Below are 18,495 nucleotides of genomic sequence, written 5' to 3'. Positions count from 1 at the left end.
ACTGTCTGGGCCGGGCCGTGGGCAGCCGGTGGGCACTGGTTAGTTACCGAGTTGCCATCAGGAGACGTGTAGTGGAGTTGGGGTCGAGCTGGGTCAGGATACCAGGAAGTCTGAGTCAGGCACCAGGTTACAGAAAAGAGCCAAGTAGCGGAGCTGGGAAGGAACTGGGGACAGGAACCAGAGTCAAAGGTTCACAGTAAGGCAGGTCTAGCGCGGAAGCAAGCAGGCAGTCTGTGTCCTGGCTCAGACAGCTCCCTGTAATGGCTTCCTGGCGCTTATACTGGCGCGGGCCAATCAGGGAGCTGCAGGGCTGCCACCCAGGCTCCGCTGAGTGCTCCTTCCTGCAGTGTCTAGCTTCACAGGCTCCCCCAACAGAAACCTGGCCTGAGCTCCCGGTGGGGATTTAGGTTTGGGAGCCCAGAACCTCCATTGTCCCAGGTTCTAGTTCCACAGGTGCTGACAGACTCCACAGTGAGGGGTGCTCCCGTGTGGTGACTCACGTTGGCAGAGCTTGGAAGAGAGCCACCACCTTTCTTCCCCCAGTTTCACCCCTGAGTACCACGGGCTTTTAAAATGTCACTTGTAACGATTATACGGCGATACGAGCAAGACAGGATTATGATGCCAACTAAGCAGGGACAGGTGGCGGGGCCGGGGGACGCAGGCACGAAGAAAGGGAATCTGGAGGGGAGATCGGGATGGCGGGAAGAGGGAGATTGCTCAGTGTGCAGGGAGTGGTATGAAGTGAGTGATTGTGCTGAGAGAGTCCAGCAACAACTGTTGTTAAAGGCAAGGTTGTGGTAGCAGGGCGGGATCTGAAGCAAAACAAATGGTCTTTTTTGGACAGGCGTTTTTCTCGTTAGCAGCTGCATGAAATGACACAAAGCTGAAATTTTTGCCAGTAGCTGCCCCTGCAGATGGGGAGCCCCTTGCAAAGGTTTCCTGTTCAGAGCCAGGCTGAGAACATGTGTTTCGAATCCCAACTCTCCAGGGTCTTTCAAGCTTTTATGGGGTGAGCATGTGAGATTTTCCATTCAGTTACAGGAATGAGCATGTACAGAGGCAGCTCCTTAATATTTCCAGTCTGCTCTGCCTTTGATCTGCCCGAACTGGCAGATTTACAGAACTTCCCCAATTGCTCTTTGGGGTTTTTAGCTTTCTTTGCAAAATGATGATTGACACCACAGGTCGCCGGAAAGGGCATTTGTCCATCCCCTGGACAGTTACCCTGACAGGGGGCAGAGTTATCGTAACGTTCACATCTACCTCCTCCTCTGCAGCCACCTCTGAATGCACAGATGCTGGCCCAGCGCCAGCGAGAGCTGTACAGCCAGCAGCACCGGCAGAGGCAGCTAATGCAGCAGCGAGCCATATTAATGAGACAGCAGAGCTTCGGGAGCAACCTTCCTCCCTCAGCTGGACTCCCAGTGCAGATGGGGGCAGCTCGCCTCCCCCAGGCACCCCCACAGCAGTTCCCCTATCCCCCCAACTACGGTACGAATCCAGGAAACCCTCCCACCTCCACCAGCCCCTTTTCGCAGCTGGCATCGAACCCTGAGGCAGCACTGGCCAGTCGCAACAGCATGGTGAACAGAGGGATGATGGGGAACGTTGGAGGGCAGTTTGGTGCCGGGATGACCCCTCCCATGCAGCAGAACATCTTCCAGTACTCGGGGTCAGGTACGTCTTTGGCTGTGCCCTTAAAGTGGAGTCTGCATTCAGTGTCTGCTTCATCAGGTGATGCTTTAAGTATGTGGCAGTATGAGCGGGGGCAACAAACGATGCAAGTAAATAAAGATACTGCACGGCCAACGTAATGACTTCAATGTGTACCCCTTAGCCCCAGGTGGAGGAAATCCAGATCAGGTCATAATTACACGGTGCTTTTCATTTGCTGATCTCCAAGAGCTTTACAAAGGTGGGTAGGAATCATTATCCCCAATTTATGTATGGGGAAACTGAGGCACAGAGCGAGGCCGTGACTTGCCCAAGGTTTGCAGCCCAGTTCTTCTGACTGCCAGTCCAGCTGTGTGTCCACTAGACCGTGCTGCCTTTGCATTCCATTAGTACCATTCACTTGAGGATCTCAGTGCATGGATTTCAAGTTCTGGGAAGGTGCCCCTTCTTCAGGCTCCATGTTCCAAATGTTCCCCTCAGACAAAGTAGAGATCTCTAGAAGTTGATACTATTTACGTAAATAATTGTATTTCCCTTTTAAAAAGAGAGAGAGAGAGAGAAAAATTCAGAGTGGCCATTTTAATTAAATTACTTTAAATTTACATTCAGAAGCTAAATGTCTGAAAAAGGCCAAATCCTTGTGCATGCTCTGATGAGGTATCGGAAATCAGGTGCAGATGGAGGTTATTTCCTGTGTACAGATTATGTGGGTGGCTCAGATTAAATCAGTGAGTTTGTCCAGAATTGGCTGCAGATGGACATCTTCGTACTGCACCTGCTCCACATGTTTTTACACTTAAGCAGCACTTTTCCATAATGTAAAAAGAATTCAGTTTGAATCTGGCAAGGTAGATCTGGGTTCTATAATTAATCAATAGAGACAATTACCCCACAGCTATTGCGGCTTTGGAAACCAACTAAAATTGTCCTGCCAAGTCAACAATGACATTGTCTTGTTCTCCAGTACAGTTACCTCAGCTCCTTCTCCAGGCAGCTGTGTTCTGGAATAATACCCCTCTCTTTATGGCAAGCAACTTCTGGGTTCCCCCCACCATTTGGCTACAAAATGCTGTATTCGGGTAATACAAATAACCAAAAAAAGGGGGAGGAGGGATGCCTAAGATCAAAAGTTCAGGCTGATGCTTCAGATTTAACTCCAGCACCTGCAAAAAAGGGGAAATCCTCACAAGACACTACTGGAAGAGTAAGGTAATACTCTGTGTGAGTAAAGCTGGCAGACTCGGGTCCCGAGGGATTAAGAACAAGCTTATTAAGTAATGGCGTGGTCGTCTGCACAGTTTGCAGTGAAGCCGTCTATGTGTTGTTCCCAGGCATGGGTCAGCAAAGTGAGCCTGCATTCGCTCCATCACTCAGCCCCAGTAGCCCTCTGATGTCGCCGCAGATTCCTCCTTCGCAGAGCCCCATGCTCCAGTCAGCTCCACCGACCCCTGGATACCAGTCCCCAGACATGAAGACTTGGCAGCAAGGAACAATGGGGAATAATAAGTAAGTCTAACCTCAGGTCAGAGTCATGTGCACGCAGATGGTAGGATATCATCCCGCCTTCCCCACTCCAGGAGCAATAACTGCTGAGGTCTGTGCTCCTGCCCCCAACTGGTCTGGAAGCAGGGGACCCAGGGTAACAAAACATGGCTCTATGGATACTGACATCACAGTCGTCAAGGGGATTGAACCTGGCACCTTCAGCACCAAAATCACAGGCTTCTTCCACAGCAGATCTCCTTTAGCTATGAGTCTGTAGTAGGTTGTGATGGTCCCTGGGTCCAGACACTAGAGGGAGACATGGTCACACATGCACTAAGCCAGTGTCCTACACCAGCCCATCCCCTAACCACTCACCCTGCTGGGTAGCATGTTGGGTTCCCTATAGAACATCCATCCAGCCGTGACCTTTAACTGTATAATTACCTTGTAAAAAACCAAACCAAAAGCAGTGAGCTCTCTCCAGTTTCTCATAGAATCATAGATTATCAGGGTTGGAAGGGACCTCAGGAGATCATCTAGTCCAACCCCCTGTTCAAAGCAGGACCAATCCCCAAATTGCGGCCTCAAGGATTGAACTCACAACCCTGTGTTTAGCAGGCCAATGCTCAAACCACTGAGCTATCCCTCCCCTCCCCGTTACTCTGAGTGAGTAATCCATGCTGGTGCTTGGGCGTGCTGAGATACAGCTCGGGGAGATACCACCAAGATACCATGGTGATAGAGGCTTTATAGATACGTAATACAGGCTGTCACCTCCCACAGTGATGGGGCCTGCATGAGGAGGTGGAGACCAGGCTCTGTGCTAATCTCAGTCAGCATTTACACACCATGAGCTTCTCCTTAGAGTCTTACCTGTTTGCATTTTGCCCTTGGATCGTCGGATTGCCAGAAGCCCACGGCAAATTGGTTTTCTAACTGAGCGCACACATGCAGTAGCCCACAGAGCAATTCTTTTGCTTTAATTTAAAAAAATGATTTAATTAAGTCTTCATGAAAGCAAAAGACTTGTGGAAGCATTAATTCTGCCAATAAACCTCAGTTCTGCCCTGCTTCTTATGGGCTGGGCTTCTTTGAGCAGAGATTTGCCAATCCATGACACAAGTTGACTAGTGTAAGAAATCACCAGCTCCTATTCCTATTGTCTTAGCAAGGCTGTGACCACAGATCTCCAGAGATAAAAAGCTCCTAGTGTATGAATTGACATTGCAGCTTGGCCGTATCCCTGTGGAACGGGCTGTCCTTTCCCTGAACTAACAGCTCCAGCATACAGCAGTTGTGCTGATTCTGATGCAAGGGAGCTTTGTTCAGTGCAGTACTGTTCGCACTTGCCCTCTGACGGAAAGTTGTGTCTGTCTCTAGGACAGGAAAAGGGGTGGGTCAGACCATCAGGAGGTTCATTAGACTGAAGTACTGCACTGTGCCTCATACTGTACAGACGAGGCCTTTACTTTGTTTCTGAGCGGAACCACGGTCCAGCTAGGACTCCTTTAATAACGTCCTTTCTTGTCACCATTGTTTTTCATGCGCTATCCTCAGCCAGACTCACCAGACTGGATAAATGCTGGTACAGTATAAACTGGGGCAGATATTTCCAAGACCTCACGCAGTACCGTGCATGCTGTGGAAGGGAGCTCTAGTCTGCAAAGCACTTGCCCATGTTTCTGTGGGAGTCATTTTTGAACTTTGTCCCACTAGGTTTCTCTGCGGTGCCTTTGTTGTCAGCTGTGTTTCTAATTTCTCGAGTCCCTGTGCTTATAAACTGTGTTTTAGAATTCCTAGAGGTTCTGAGGATAAAGCAAGGTCTGTTCCTCATTGAATGGCTTTTTATATTCACTGGTTTTTATTACAGCTTGGAGTTGGACATTTTTTAATCCCGTAGAAGTTTGCCATTATGCACTAATGGTGCTTGGTTAGCAAGGCATGGGGCACTTTATGTGATCGGAATGTTTTAGACTGGCTAAGCGGCCAGCCACTGGGTAACAGAATCAGGTGTTTGAACAGGACTTTTGTTTTCTGTGGCTGTCTCTCTACTAGCCATTCAGCCATTGGTAGGAGCAGTTTACGTAGCTGTGCCAGTGCAAACCCCAAGTGTAGACAGGGAAAGCCAGGATACACCCCCGTTCTGCTTCCCCCTGCTTGAAACAGAGTTAAACTCCAATCATGGCTTTGCTTGCTCACCTGCACTTAGGTTGTACTGGCTACTGGCCACCAGTTGCTGAACTGTGCAAATCCCCAGGTAGACACAGTCTGTGAATCAGTGTATTTGGGCCTGGTGTAGTGTGAATTTCTCACAGCCTCTTTCCCCCATCTACACAACAGAAATAACCATTTCTAAACACACTTTGGAAGTGTGGTTGTGGCCCATGTGCATTGTGGTGTTCTTGCCCATGTGGACAGAAATCCCTCCATGAATCATGGGTGGATAACTAGGCTAAAAGATGGTTATATCTCTGATCACACAGGCAAGAGGGGGTTGTGCTATAAAACCCATGGGGAACATGACTGTTTCACTACAGTGTTTAAACATGGGCTTTTCCCTTCTCTGTCCTATTTTCCTGTTCCACTTCAGATATTGCAGTGAAAAGCCCCCTAGAAATGCCTGTAAATTACAAAATGTCCTGTCTTGGTTCTGAGTCTAGAATAACACACACTCTGATCAGGTAGGCAACATAAAAACCTGCAAAGACCAACAGGAATCTGTCTTGTGTGGTCTGACCTGTTTACAGTATGCAGAAGGGTCAGCTAATGCCTGTACTGCAGCTCGATGATGCTTGGTGTTACATAAAAGAGCTAAGTACCCAGGGTGGGAGGTGGGGTGCATCAGTGTGGTGATGAGGGAGGAAGGTATCGTCCATCTCCCTCCATTGCGTTCAGGAAACACAGTGCCTCAGGCTCCTATCAGTCTTGCCTCTCCCACCAAAGACTTCAATAGTGACAGCACCTCATACAAACTGGACACTTCGCACTTCTCATAACACAAATAAAGGGAAGTTCTTCACGCAGCGCACAGTCAACCTGTGGAACTCCTTACCTGAGGAGGTTGTGAAGGCTAGGACTATAACAGCATTTAAAAGAGAACTGGATAAATTCATGGTGGTTAAGTCCATAAATGGCTATTAGCCAGGATGGGTAAGGAATGGTGTCCCTAGCCTCTGTTTGTCAGAGGGTGGAGATGGATGGCAGGAGAGAGATCACTTGTTCATTGCCTGTTAGATTCACTCCCTCTGGGGCACCTGGCATTGGCCACTGTTGGTAAACAGATACTGGGCTAGATGGACCTTTGGTCTGACCCGGTACAGCTGTTCTTATGACAGAGAACTTTTCCACAATAATTCCTAGAGCACAGCTTTTAGAAAAACATCCCATCTGGATTTAAAAATTGTCACTTCAACCCTTGGTAGATTGATCCAATGGTTAATTACACTCACTGTTAAAAATTACGCCTTATTTGTCTAGTTTCAACTTCCAGCCATTGGATTATGTTACACCTTTCTCTGCTAAATTGAAGAAACCATTCTTAAATATTTGTTCCCCATATAGATGTTTATAGATTGTGATTGTCACCCCTTAACTTTGCTTATTAAGCTAGATTGAGCTCCTTGAGTCTGTCTCTATCAGGCAGGTTTTCTAATCCTTAATCATCCTCATGGCTCTTCTCTGACCTCTCTCCAATTTATCAACACCCTTCTTGAATTGTGGGCACCAGAACAGGACACCGTATTCCAGCAGCAGTTGCACCAGGGCCAAGTACAGAGGTAAAATAACCTCTCTGCTCCTACTCAAGATTGCCCTGTGTATGCATTCCAGGGAACACACAAACTCCAACAAATCACTTCATGTCCTTTATTTCAGGGCTCGCTTTATTCCGAAACAGAGCAGGCAACTCAAAACACTCTCAGCAGCCCTTCAGCCCTCATCTCCCTTCTCCGGAGCTCAGGCTGTCCCTTAGACAGTTCCCTGGCCATATGGTCTCTGGGTTCTCAGTCTGTCCTGTGGAACTGCATTTCCCAGAATGTGCTGCGCTTAAAGGGCCCAAGGACTGTAATGGGATGGGCCTGTGCACCCCAGGCCCAGGATCCTATTACAAATGTATTATTAATATTGCTGCTGTTTATTATTTTACAGCAGGGCAAGATGTTAGAAGATGTGGTCCCTGCTCCAGAGAGCAACAATCTAAATCTCAGAGCTGACCCAACAGGACAAGCAGTAGAGAGGGAGTGGGACTCAGGGGTACAATTCACAGGGAGTACTGAGCAGGATGAGAGGGGATGTGACCTCGGGATACAACTGGGGAGATCTCTGCTGGAACACTGTCCCCACTTCTGGTGTCCCTACATTAAAAAGGAGGTGAAAAAGCTGAAGAGAGCTCAGAGAAGAGCCATACAAATGATGTGAGGGGTGGAAAACTTGCCTCGCAGTGGGAGACTAAAGGAGCTCAATCTGTTTAGCTGGTTGACGAGGAAGAGAAGAGGCAGCTTAATCCCGGCCTGTAAATACAGCGCCGCCACAAGAAGTGCCTGATGAGAAAGGGCTCTTTAACCTGTCAGAAAAAGATTTGGAGGGACAATGGTTGGTTGACAGCTCTACTTGTTGCCTGATTTTTGTGGGTGTTGGGTGAGAAGTGTGTTTTGGTGAGAGGTTAGAGCGATTTGGCAGATGGAACCCAGACGTGCCCTGGGAGGCCATGGAACTAGAAGGTCACGGATGATTTTTGTGTTCTCCACCAAGAATTCCAAACAAGCCTGTCTTCTCGTTTCATTTGCTCAGTAATTTGGCCGAGACAGAAGAATCGCTTCATTGATTTGGTTTCAGGCTGATACAGTGCAGAACGGCTCCAGTGCAATTGCTCCAATTAGGGGATAATCTCAATCTCTTTGTTATATATGAAGCAATAAATGGCTGCCCAGATTGATTAAGGCGCTCAGCCGCACTTGGGCATTTCATCAATCTCGGAGGCCGTTTGTTGGAGTGCTGCAAAGCAATACAGATTATGGCTGTTAGACAGCAAACCAGAGCAGGGCATTTCATTACTGTATTCTCTCTCCTCTTGCAAAAGCTGAGCTGCCTCTTGGATCTTCCACAGACTATACAGCTGAGGATTGGTGTAGAAAGACACGATCTGATCTAACACACACTGAAGTCAATGGAGAGCCTCCCGCTGACTTGGGTCAGGTCCATAATGCTCTGGATGAAGGTCCAGCCCAGGCACCATACCATTTCCTTCCTCCCTTTCTGTAGGGGTCATTGCTGACAGATTTTCCTGGAGCTCGGTGTAAATGCTATAGAGAAGTGTTTCTCAAATGGTCAGTCCTGACCCACCAGTGGGTTGTGGGGCTCTAGGCAACTATAGACTTCTCCCGCCCCGGTGTGGAGCTGGGGTGAGCCTGCCCCACACTCACCCGCCAGCAGCAGCTCCTGTCCTGGCTCCCCACGCCGAACATCACGACGTGGTACACGTGGTCACAGTGCCACTTAGGTTTGGCCTGGCCACTCCCCTGGGACAAATTCAAGCGAGTGGTGGTGTGACGTGGTGCATGGGGTTGCAGTGCCACTCCGGTTTGGCCATGAGGGAGGGGCAGGCGGGCCAAACCCGAGTGCTGCTGTGACTTTCCATTTGGACTTTTGTAAATGAACAGCTGTGGTTTTAGGGTTCCGTTTGCAGGAGAGTACTTGCAACTCCCAGTGACTTGATCACACACCTCTGAGAGCAGAATTTGGCCCTTTTACTTGTAGGATTTAAAGGGAAGGAAGCAATGAGGTTCTTTAGAAACTAAGTGAGATTTTATAGACACTGCTCTTAAGACAATGAGATCCTTTTTAGAGAACTTTTAAAGCCCCTTACAAAGTTTAATGTTATCCCTGCTATCGAATTCTGTAGGTTGGTTTAAACGTTCTTGGGGAAAGGGTCACTCTATGTTAAATTCTGTAGGACATTTTCAGAAGGGTGGTATTTTCTTCAGTAGATAGAAGCAGGAAGTCATGAAATTCCTCCCCAGGGGAAAATAAGCCACAGAGATCTGTCTGCTGCAAACATTGCATCAGCTATTTTTAAAAAAGCCTTTATCACTCCAGCTCCATTACACCCCCCCCACCACAGACACACACCCTCCCCTTCCTTCTCTGTTACAGACACATCTCTGTGGTTCCATTTCTGCAAGGATGCCTGTTGCTGGAGTCACTCTCCATGTTACAACTGGAAACGGAGCCCTGGCCTCTCTGAGCTCCTGACTCTGTGTAATCCCTCTTTGTTTTTTTGTCTGGGTTAACAGTGTATTCAGCCAAGCTGGGCAGAACCAGCCCACACCTGCGCAGCAGGGAATGTACAACAACATGAGCATCACCGTGTCCATGGCTGGAGGAAACACGAACGTCCAGAACATGAATCCAATGACTGGACAAATGCAGATGAGCTCACTGCAAATGCCCGGGATGAACTCCATGTGCTCTGAGCAGGTCAGTGTTGCAGCGTCCTCGTTCACTGGGCACTCCAGGAGCACGAACAGTGAGAATGTCACTCCACTGAGCATCAGCCAGTTTCACGGGGGGGTCCCTTAACAGGTCTCTACCCTTGTTTATGGAGATAACCTATCTCATAGAGCTGGAAGGTCATCAAGTCCAGCCCCCTGCCTTCACCAGCAGGACCAAGTACTGATTTTGCCCCAGATCCCTAAGTGGCCCCTTCAAGGATTGAACTCCCGACCCTGGGTTTAGCAGGCCAATGCTCAAACCACTGAGCTATCCCTGAGCTTTCTCCATTGGTGAGGCGCATGTGTCCCACACTAACTTTGTGGTGCTCTCTCTGGGATTTGCCTGACTCCCTGAGCCAAGGAGCTAATGGATTTATTGCGTTTAAGCTTTGTGTTCCAGGGCTTTGTATACCAGATGCTTCTTGCTATAACTCCCCTTGCTATAACTCCCCAGCACTCTGCATCATGCACACCCCTACCTCTGCTGCCTATTGTCTAGCATGCTGGGTGCCTGGAAATCCTGGCTCATGAGTCATTTGGTGCTTTTGTGCAGACTTCAAAAATGTCCCTGGTGATCTCCCTTTTCTCTGGGGTGTTTACCTTTAGGTTATCTCCTTCCTGTGCTTGAGAAGCAGGGGCCTGTTACACTGGAAAAGGGCTGGAGGGAAGCAGGCAGAGGCCTCTCTCGCTTCACTGGCACCCACAGTTGTAAGCTTAGCTGTGTTTTGAAGCCTTGTGCAACAGGCACCGGATTAGTCAAATTATGAGATAGTTACACCAGCTCACCAGGAGCTGACGGGCGTGCATTCAACTCTGCAAAGATAGCGGTGGCTGCACTGAGAGTTCCCAGCTGCTAATGGCTCCTGTTGCCCCTGAGTGTGCCCTGAGGATTCCTTATCGCTAATTAAGGAGAACTTGACATTTCATGGGAAGATGAGGCAGATTTGTTCATATTTAGACACCCCCAGGAAGTCCCCAGGTGGTGGGTCTGGATTGGTAAAACTTCCATGATGTCAGTGGGGGCGGGGCTGAACACTTTCAAAATTCCCAGCCAAAATGTCTGAGTGTAATGTGATGGCTCCTTCAGATCCAGTATGTCTGCTTGGGTGAGGTACGAGGCCAGTAGGATGGCTTTGGAGCTTGTCTTCTAGAAGTCACCAAATCCTTGTTAAGTATCTTTTTCTAAAGCAGGATCCCTACTGTTAATAACCAGTAAGTAACTGGTGTAATAACCAGTTCAGTACCATGGAAACTCACCGTTCTTTCTAGTGCCTTTGGATCAAATTCAGCCCCAGGGCCAGCTAACACCACTCGCACTGAAGTCAGTAGCATGACCCCTGGTTACACCAGGGCTGACTCCTACCCCTTTCCTCTACAGCCAGCTTCTGCAACAATCTTCAGTCACAGAGGATGATGGTATAAAAGTGAACACAGACAGATACATGCGCACATGCACCCTCCTGGAGCCAGGCCGATATGGATCTCCTGTTGTTACACTCCAAAATGACCACAGTTAGCTATAGCACTCATGCCCCTAGGAACTCATCCCTCCAGTGTCTGTGCAGAGTAGTGCAGGTGGCGGAGAACAAGCTGATTCACTACCCATCTGTGCACACTGAGGGCTAGGCGGTGCAGTTTGCACTGAATCCTGCTAGAAAGCAGTGTGGAGCCGCACCAGCACCAAGGGAGCACTGGGAGAGATTCTGCCTCCAGAGGTACAGTCTCTTCCAGGGTGTTTTGTGTATGCAGCTGCTCACTTTGCATCACCTGTAAGGATGGTGCAGATTGCTTCCTCTAGTGGTGGGAGGCATTCTAGAAACATAGTGTGGAAAGGGACCTCAAGAAGTCATCTAGTCTAGCCCCCTGAGCTGTGGCAGGACCAAGTAACCCTGGACCATCCCTGACAAGTGTTTGTCCCGCCTGTTCTTAAAAGCCTCCAATGATGGGGATTCCACAGCCTCCCTTGGAAGCCCATTCCAGAGCTTTTCCTAATATCTAACCTAAATTTCCCTTGCTGCAGATTAAGCCCATTACTTCTTATCCTACCGTCAGTGGCCATGGAGAACAATTGATTCCCTTCCTCTTTATAACAGCTGTTCATGTATTTGAAGACAGTTATGTCCCCTCCTCAGGCTTCTTTTCTCAAGACTAAACGTGCCCAGTTTTTGTAACCTTTCCTCATAGGCCAGGTTTTCTAAGCCAATGATCATTGGTGTTGCTCTCTGAAGTGGATGCTGTACTGCAGATGAGGCCTCACCAGTGCCAAGTAGCGGCTCCTTCGCCTTCCCAGCTCTTTCCAAGTAACTTGCTCGATCGAAGACGAGTGAGCAGTCCCCACCCACACTGCTATTGTGGGGGGGGGGGGTGTGCAAGTGGCAAGGGAAGCTGCTTGCATGTGCCCTCATGCCTGCACCAAGGACCAAGTACGGTCTTGTCCAGTGCTGCTTTGTGGCGAGTAGTAGGCCTCTGTAGTAACCATTCGGTCTGAGGGAGATTCTCTCTCTGTTTCCAGGGCCAGACCTGAGATCTTACAGGTCCAGAAGGGGCTTTAGCTGTTTGGGTTTGTGACTCAAGAATGTGGTAAAGCACCTTTGGGATCCGTTGCGTGACGAGAGGGATCTGTGCTGTATTGCTCTTGGCAGCATCACCTCTAATTAGTTTCATCTGGGAGCATTTGTCTGTCTGCACTTAAAGCTTCTCTGAGCCATTCCTCCAACAGCTGACCTCTCCCGGCCTGTTCTGAAGGGATTCAGTCACGGGGGCTTTCTGAACTGCTCGTTATGGCTGCATTAAACAGTTTGGAAACCAGCCCTAATTGTGCATTTGCTGTAGAGTGAGCTGGGAACTGAGGGAGCCTGGTTTGAAGACGCACTGACTCAGGCCCTGCTTCGTAGGCCAGATTTAGGTCATCATGTCCTGGCTAGCACAGGATTAGTCCCTGGTGTCATCTGACACGTCAGTCTGGAAGCGATATGGAGGCTGAGCCGTTTGTTCTGCCCCTCCTGTCAGTTCACTGGAGTGTCACGCTCCCCGGAGATAAGATGCTGTAGGGAACCACCAGCAGCCCAAGTGGTGGGCACAAGGGAGCTCTCCTCAGAAGGAACTTGGATAATCTTAGTCCAGAGTGCGATCAGTGAAGCAAACAAGCATTGCAGCCCCTCCGTGGCTTCATTCTGCTTCAGAAAATGGAGTGAGCCATCTTGTACAGCAGGGGCACTGAGAGGCTGGGCTTGATGGAAGGTTTTTCACCTTCCTCTGCAGCGTGGGGCACGGGTCACTTGCTGGAGGATTCTCTGCAGCTTGAGGTCTTCAAACCACGATTTGAGGACTTCAGTAACTCAGACATAGGTTAGGGGTTTGTTACAGGAGTGGGTGGGTGAGATTCTGTGGCCTGCGTTGTGCAGGAGGTCAGACTAGATGATCATAATGGTCCCTTCTGACCTTAGTCAATGAGTCTATGAACTCAGGGGGCCCCAGCCATCCGCTTGGTTGTATTGCTTTAATTAAAACATTCACTGGCAACTTGCAGCAGGGAGTGAGCTGCTCCCGACACTGTCTGCGGAGTCAGGAGTGCTACTCATGCTGTCAGCACCAGAACCAGGTCTGCAGCCCTGCCCTGGGATCCACGCCTCTCTCACCACGATGTTCACAGCATGGTTAAAGCTGGGAGAGGAGAATGAACGGTGCTCCCTGCACCCCTACAAGGTTCAAATGGCAGAAGCTGTAGCTTTGGGAGGAGGTGGTGGGAAAAGATCGGGGAAGTAGTGATGGGGAAAAGGAGCCCAGCATTTCTAAGTCTCTCCTTGGCTCAGAAATTCTGTCGTTCGCCTTTTGTGAGGCAAAGCAAAAGAACGCTGTAATAAACAAGCTTAGTCCAACAATGTCCCACTCGGCTACTTCCCGAGGCCATTCCAGCCTGTCACGTAGAGCATGCCAGCATGTAGGCTCCACATACAAAGCCCAGTGCTAGCGCTCTCCTGGGATCCCTCACTTGCTGCAGAGTTGGGGCTGGAGGATGGGGCACTGGGGAGAGAAAGCAGGTGAACCATCACTGAACCTTGGCCTTGCTTTGACAGGTAAATGACCCAGCGCTGAGACCCACCGGCCTTTACTGCAACCAACTTTCCTCCTCTGACCTTTTGAAAACAGAAGCAGATGGGGCCCAGGTCAGTAAGAAACTCCTAAGCACAGACCCATCTGAGGTACAAAGAGGAGATGTTTGACATGTCTGGGTTGGTCACCTCAGTAACTGTAAACTTCTTGCACCTATTTTATCGGCGGGTTTGCCATCAGGGAAGGTTTCTGTAGTGGCAGAGAATAAATTGCAGGGCTCAGCCCAGTAGGGTCTTCTACTTTCTGCGTAGTGCAGAGCTAGAATCTGCTTTCGATGACAACAACCTGCCTCAGAAATCTTGCTTTATTCTCCTACTCTGATTGAAGCCTGTATGGATCAAAGCTCGTTGCTCTGGCAGGAAGGGTAAGTGTCCCCAGCAGTGTGGGGAGCACAGTCAGTGCAGTGAGCTGAGCTGGAAAAGTAATTGGACATTGGAGACAGGAGTTGCTAAAATCCTAATCGGCTCTGAGGCTGGCCCCAGGTACAATGACAAACGAGAGATGTTTCTGCTTTTGAAGGGCAGGACTTGCTCGTAGAACTATGGGGACATTTGCGGTCAGAATCCTTGTCTCTGTGACACAATGTGTTGATCACGAGTCCCTTCATAATGTATCAGCGTGCGCCCAGTGCCGCGTTGGGAGTTGTCTGAGCTCCATTACAGTTGAACCATTTGTTCTGTTCAGAGAAAGGGGCTCAGCACTTTCTGCAAATCAGGCCCTTTTAAGGTGTCAAGTTGGAAATAACTTGCAAACTTACGAGCAACTTTTGAGTATCTTGGGCCAGGTATTGCCATTCTGCCTTGCAGTACTGCCAGTTTCAGCGCAGAGCATGGATCTGCCCAGCAGTCTGGAAAGAACCAGCTTTCTACCAGTTTGTTTAGAGATGACGTGTTCTGCTTCAATATGGAGTTCTCTTTGTTTCCCCTGTTTGCTGATGAACTCTAACTGCACCTCGTGCTGCTCTTGTGTGCAGTCAGTCTTGCAAAATTCTGCTTGCCCGGGGCAAGGAATTTTGGGCTTTTGATGGGCTTATAAAAGAGCATCAAACAGTATACATTTTTCAGTAGTAGTATCCTTAAAAAGCGTGGGTGAGCAGATTTTTGCTCCTGGGCTGGTTACCATTTTCAAAATGGGTAATAAATACATATTTAAAACAAAATAAAAGTTATGTGTTTTATTAATAACCCATTAAGTATCACAAATCAATTGTACCTCTCACCACTTTTTTCATTTTGCTCAGTCTGGACAATGAAAATCAACTAATCAATTTCACGCTTTTAATTTCCTGGTCAGTTTCACTTTGTGGCTCTTATGCATTTGCAGGATACTGCAGTGTTTGATTTGCAAAGGGAAATGTTAACACCCAAACAAAACAAATCCTATTTTTATTGCAATAAATAAAGAAGGAAAATGTGTCCTACCTTTAGGTTCTGTGACACTTCAATTTTGGACCTAACTCTACCTTAGTATTGTCCCTTTGATATTCCCTTGCAGCGAGTGAGATGCCATGATGTACCCTATTCAGCAGCCTGGCATAAGCATTCTACCTTGTGCCTTTTGTCTATTTGGCTGCAATTGAAGGGGCTTCAGTGGTATTAAAACAGGAGGAGATTGGTTTCCAGCCTTTGATACTGTGCTCCCCTCAGAGCAGGTATCACGGATAAGATGGCTCTCAGCACAGTGATGGCTGGCCGGCAGCTGGAGACATGGGAATGCCAATTTTTTTTTTTAATTAAAAACATGTGAATCTTTCAGAGCTCTGATCCAAATGAGTGCAGTAGTTTTCTTTTTATAGGAAAAGAAGACAGAAGAGTTCTTCTCTGTGGTGACTACAGACTAGAGGAATTCTCTAGTGAGTTTCCACTTCACGTAGTACCCAGTCCATAAGCCAAGGGGCCTGTTCCTTTTTGCCTCTAAAAATCTCTCTTGTCTTTTGTGTCCCAGCAGGTACAACAGGTTCAGGTGTTTGCTGACGTGCAGTGTACAGTGAATCTGGTAGGTGGAGACCCTTACCTGAACCAGCCTGGTCCAATGGGCTCGCAGAAAAGCACGACAGGTCCTCAGACCCCTCAGGCCCAGCAGAAGAGCCTCCTTCAGCAGCTACTGACTGAATAACCGCTTTTAAAGGAATGTGAAATTTAAATAATAAGACATACAGAGATATATAAATATATATATATATTATATATTTTTCTGAGATTTTTGATATCTCAAACTGCAGCCATTCTTCAGCTCTTAGTGTTTGGAGCAAAAAGTTTTTTTTTGTTTTGGGGTTTTTTTTGTTTGTTTGTTTTTTTGTCTTTCGGGGGGGGTGTTTTTGTTTGTTTTTGTAAAAGGCGTTGGATGTTGGCAAAGCGACAAGGCAGGACAGTCGGTTTCTTGAGCCAAAATTACAGATGATTCTTATTTTTGTAATCAGTTGCTGGCATCTTACTCCAGACGAAAGTTTCTCGGGGAAGTGGGGAAGGGGATGGAGGAAGAAGCGAGTTGAAAGAGACTGCTTCGGAAGGAGGAAGATCATCTCAGTTTCAGCTGGATCTGTCACTGATTCGTGTCCCAGCCCAGTGGGAAGGTGGGGAAGGACACCGGACTTCTATCAGAGAGGCTGTTTTTATTCATGCTTAAAAAACCCAAACACCGTTTCTCCCTTCTGCCCCAGCCCGCTTGTGCGTACAATCAGCTTTTTCTAGCAATCGTGAGTTTGTCAGTTTTAAAGAAAAACAGAGTATTTTGACCCATCATTTTTTCCATGTTTTATGCTGATGTTTAAAGCCTCTTAGCGAGAGAGGCCACAATGTGTATATCACATCGGGGAAATTAATAATAAAAAGACAAAAAAAAAGAACAGTTTGGGGGGAAAAGCTGCAATAATTTTTAGGGGGAAGGATGAGGAGGAGGGGGAGGGTTCTGTCAATTATTGTAGATACAAATTTTCTGATTAAATATTAAATAAAATTAAGCAGTTTTTTTCTGCTTTGATTGTGCTTAACAGCTGAGGTAGCTTAAACTATTTAAAATAATAATAAAAATAATAAAAATTCAACTCTCTGATGGGAGAGAGCTTATTTTTTCCCCCTCAAACCTGTCGCTGTACATAGCTCTGATGTCTTGTATACATTTGTTTTCTTCCTTTCGTTGCGGTCGCTTTTTATTTGATTTATGATTTTTTCCCCTTTTTCTAAAATTGTGCTGGTGTGTGGAAAACGTGTAGCTTTGTTGACTGCATTTGCAAGAGAGAAAAACCAAGAAATGGAGATGGCCGCTAATGTTGTACTGCTTTCCGATGCCTGTGCTGGGCAGTGTGTGGATTCTCCCTCTCTTGGGATTGGAGGTGGACAGGAGCAAGTCTAGTTGTCAGAGGTACTGAGCATTCACTGTTCCCGCTAGTCAATAGGAGCTGCAGGAGCACTCAGCACTTCTGGAGATTGGCCCCCTGAGCTTCGAAGGGCTGGTTCATTCTGCCCCACAGAACAGCCTGGTCCTGGTCCAACTCCAGTGGGAGGCTTGACACTACCAAAGCCTACAGGGGATGATGATGTTGCTGCCACTAGAGAGCAGGGTTCCTGCTCCTGATCCCTCTCTGCCACTCAGGCAGAGCCACCAGCAGTCGCAGAACAATATTTGGTGCCGTCTGCTCCCCTCTTGTCTCTAGTATTTGCTCCATCACTCCCAGCCACATCCCCAGAGGCAGATCCACCTCAGGAAGGAGCCATGGAAAACATGGCTGCTGAGATGGAGGCCCGGCAGGAGGGATAAGTAAACTATGTGCAGGAAGTTCTCCACTGCTGAGTCCTTCAGGCCTATCTTACGGGCAGAAGGCATTCAGAAGCCTCCTGGGCTTCCTCTCTGAGTGCAGAGCGGGACAGGTCTGGAACCACAGCTGGGCTGGATGCAGAGCACAGCCCCAGAGCCTCCAGGTGGCAGGACAGATACTTGCTACTCACTCTGCCAGAAAGGCAGCACGCTGGCATGTAGCTTTGTCTCCTTCTGTCACAGAACGTGTATAATTCCTACAGGAGGTGTGGCCCCCAGCAGGCTCTTTGCTTCAGTTAACTTTTCCCCCTAGAAGGTGGAGATGGAAGAACAGCCAGTAGCTAGAGTCACAATAAAATGAGTGATGTGAACCGAAGACAGGTCTGCAGAGCTCTGAGCTTGAGCCCAAAGGGGTCTAAGCCACTTAGTGTCCCTGTTCTCCCAGAGGGGGAAAGACCAGAACTTTCAATACACACCAGGAATGGCCCAGCCATTACTGTCACTCCCGGAGGAAATACACTCAATTCCGTGACCACAGCCAGGGAGTGGTTAACGGAGATTTCTTCACCACATTTGACTTGAGAGCCAAACCTCCACATCCCCTCCCCGGGCAGGAGTTTTACCGATCACAGATGGGGAACTGTATGTCCGGTTCTGTGCACCAATGGTCATCCTAACATCGGCACCTTGCAGCTCCACCAAGCTGAGTGTGATGAGCAAAGGCGGCCTCAGACAAGAAGGGATGTGTGATAGCCCATGTGGGAGACTGGCTAATAAAATCTGGAGCAGAAATGGCAGCTCCATCCAGGGCGCTAGAATTCTTCCAAACTACAGAGGCGTTGGCCATCTGGACTCAGCTGGATACGATACCACACTCTTCTAGGAGGAGTTGCTTTGTGCCAGGGGAGGTCTATCGAAATCAAGGATCTGATGAGAGAGCCAGTCCAACACACTCAGTATTCACTGTGTCCAGGTGGTG

At 48.4% G+C, this 18,495-nt stretch overlaps 1 protein-coding gene across 9 annotated transcripts in view; it reads left to right on the top strand.

The window, feature by feature from the left end:
* Nucleotides 1-16,806, top strand: part of NCOA1 (nuclear receptor coactivator 1) — a 342,124-nt gene extending 325,318 nt beyond the window's left edge. For 3 of the 9 annotated variants that reach the window (XM_045009598.1, XM_045009604.1, XM_045009599.1), the window contains 5 exons: nucleotides 1,281-1,680; nucleotides 3,009-3,183; nucleotides 9,453-9,636; nucleotides 13,727-13,816; nucleotides 15,708-16,806. In XM_045009598.1, the coding sequence (XP_044865533.1) occupies nucleotides 1,281-1,680; nucleotides 3,009-3,183; nucleotides 9,453-9,636; nucleotides 13,727-13,816; nucleotides 15,708-15,878 (1,020 nt within the window). In that variant the 3' untranslated portion in view covers nucleotides 15,879-16,806. Of the gene's footprint in view, nucleotides 1-1,280; nucleotides 1,681-3,008; nucleotides 3,184-9,452; nucleotides 9,637-13,726; nucleotides 13,817-15,558; nucleotides 15,616-15,707 lie in introns of all 9 variants that reach the window. The other 6 variants (XM_045009601.1, XM_045009606.1, XM_045009600.1 and 3 more) reach the window with 4 other exon arrangements.
* The last annotated feature ends 1,689 nt before the right edge of the window (nucleotides 16,807-18,495 follow it).

Source organism: Mauremys mutica, chromosome 3 (assembly GCF_020497125.1).
Source record: "Mauremys mutica isolate MM-2020 ecotype Southern chromosome 3, ASM2049712v1, whole genome shotgun sequence".
Lineage (NCBI taxonomy): Eukaryota > Metazoa > Chordata > Testudines > Geoemydidae > Mauremys > Mauremys mutica.
Note: the sequence above shows the minus strand (reverse complement) of the source record. Positions and strands in the feature narration are given on the sequence as shown.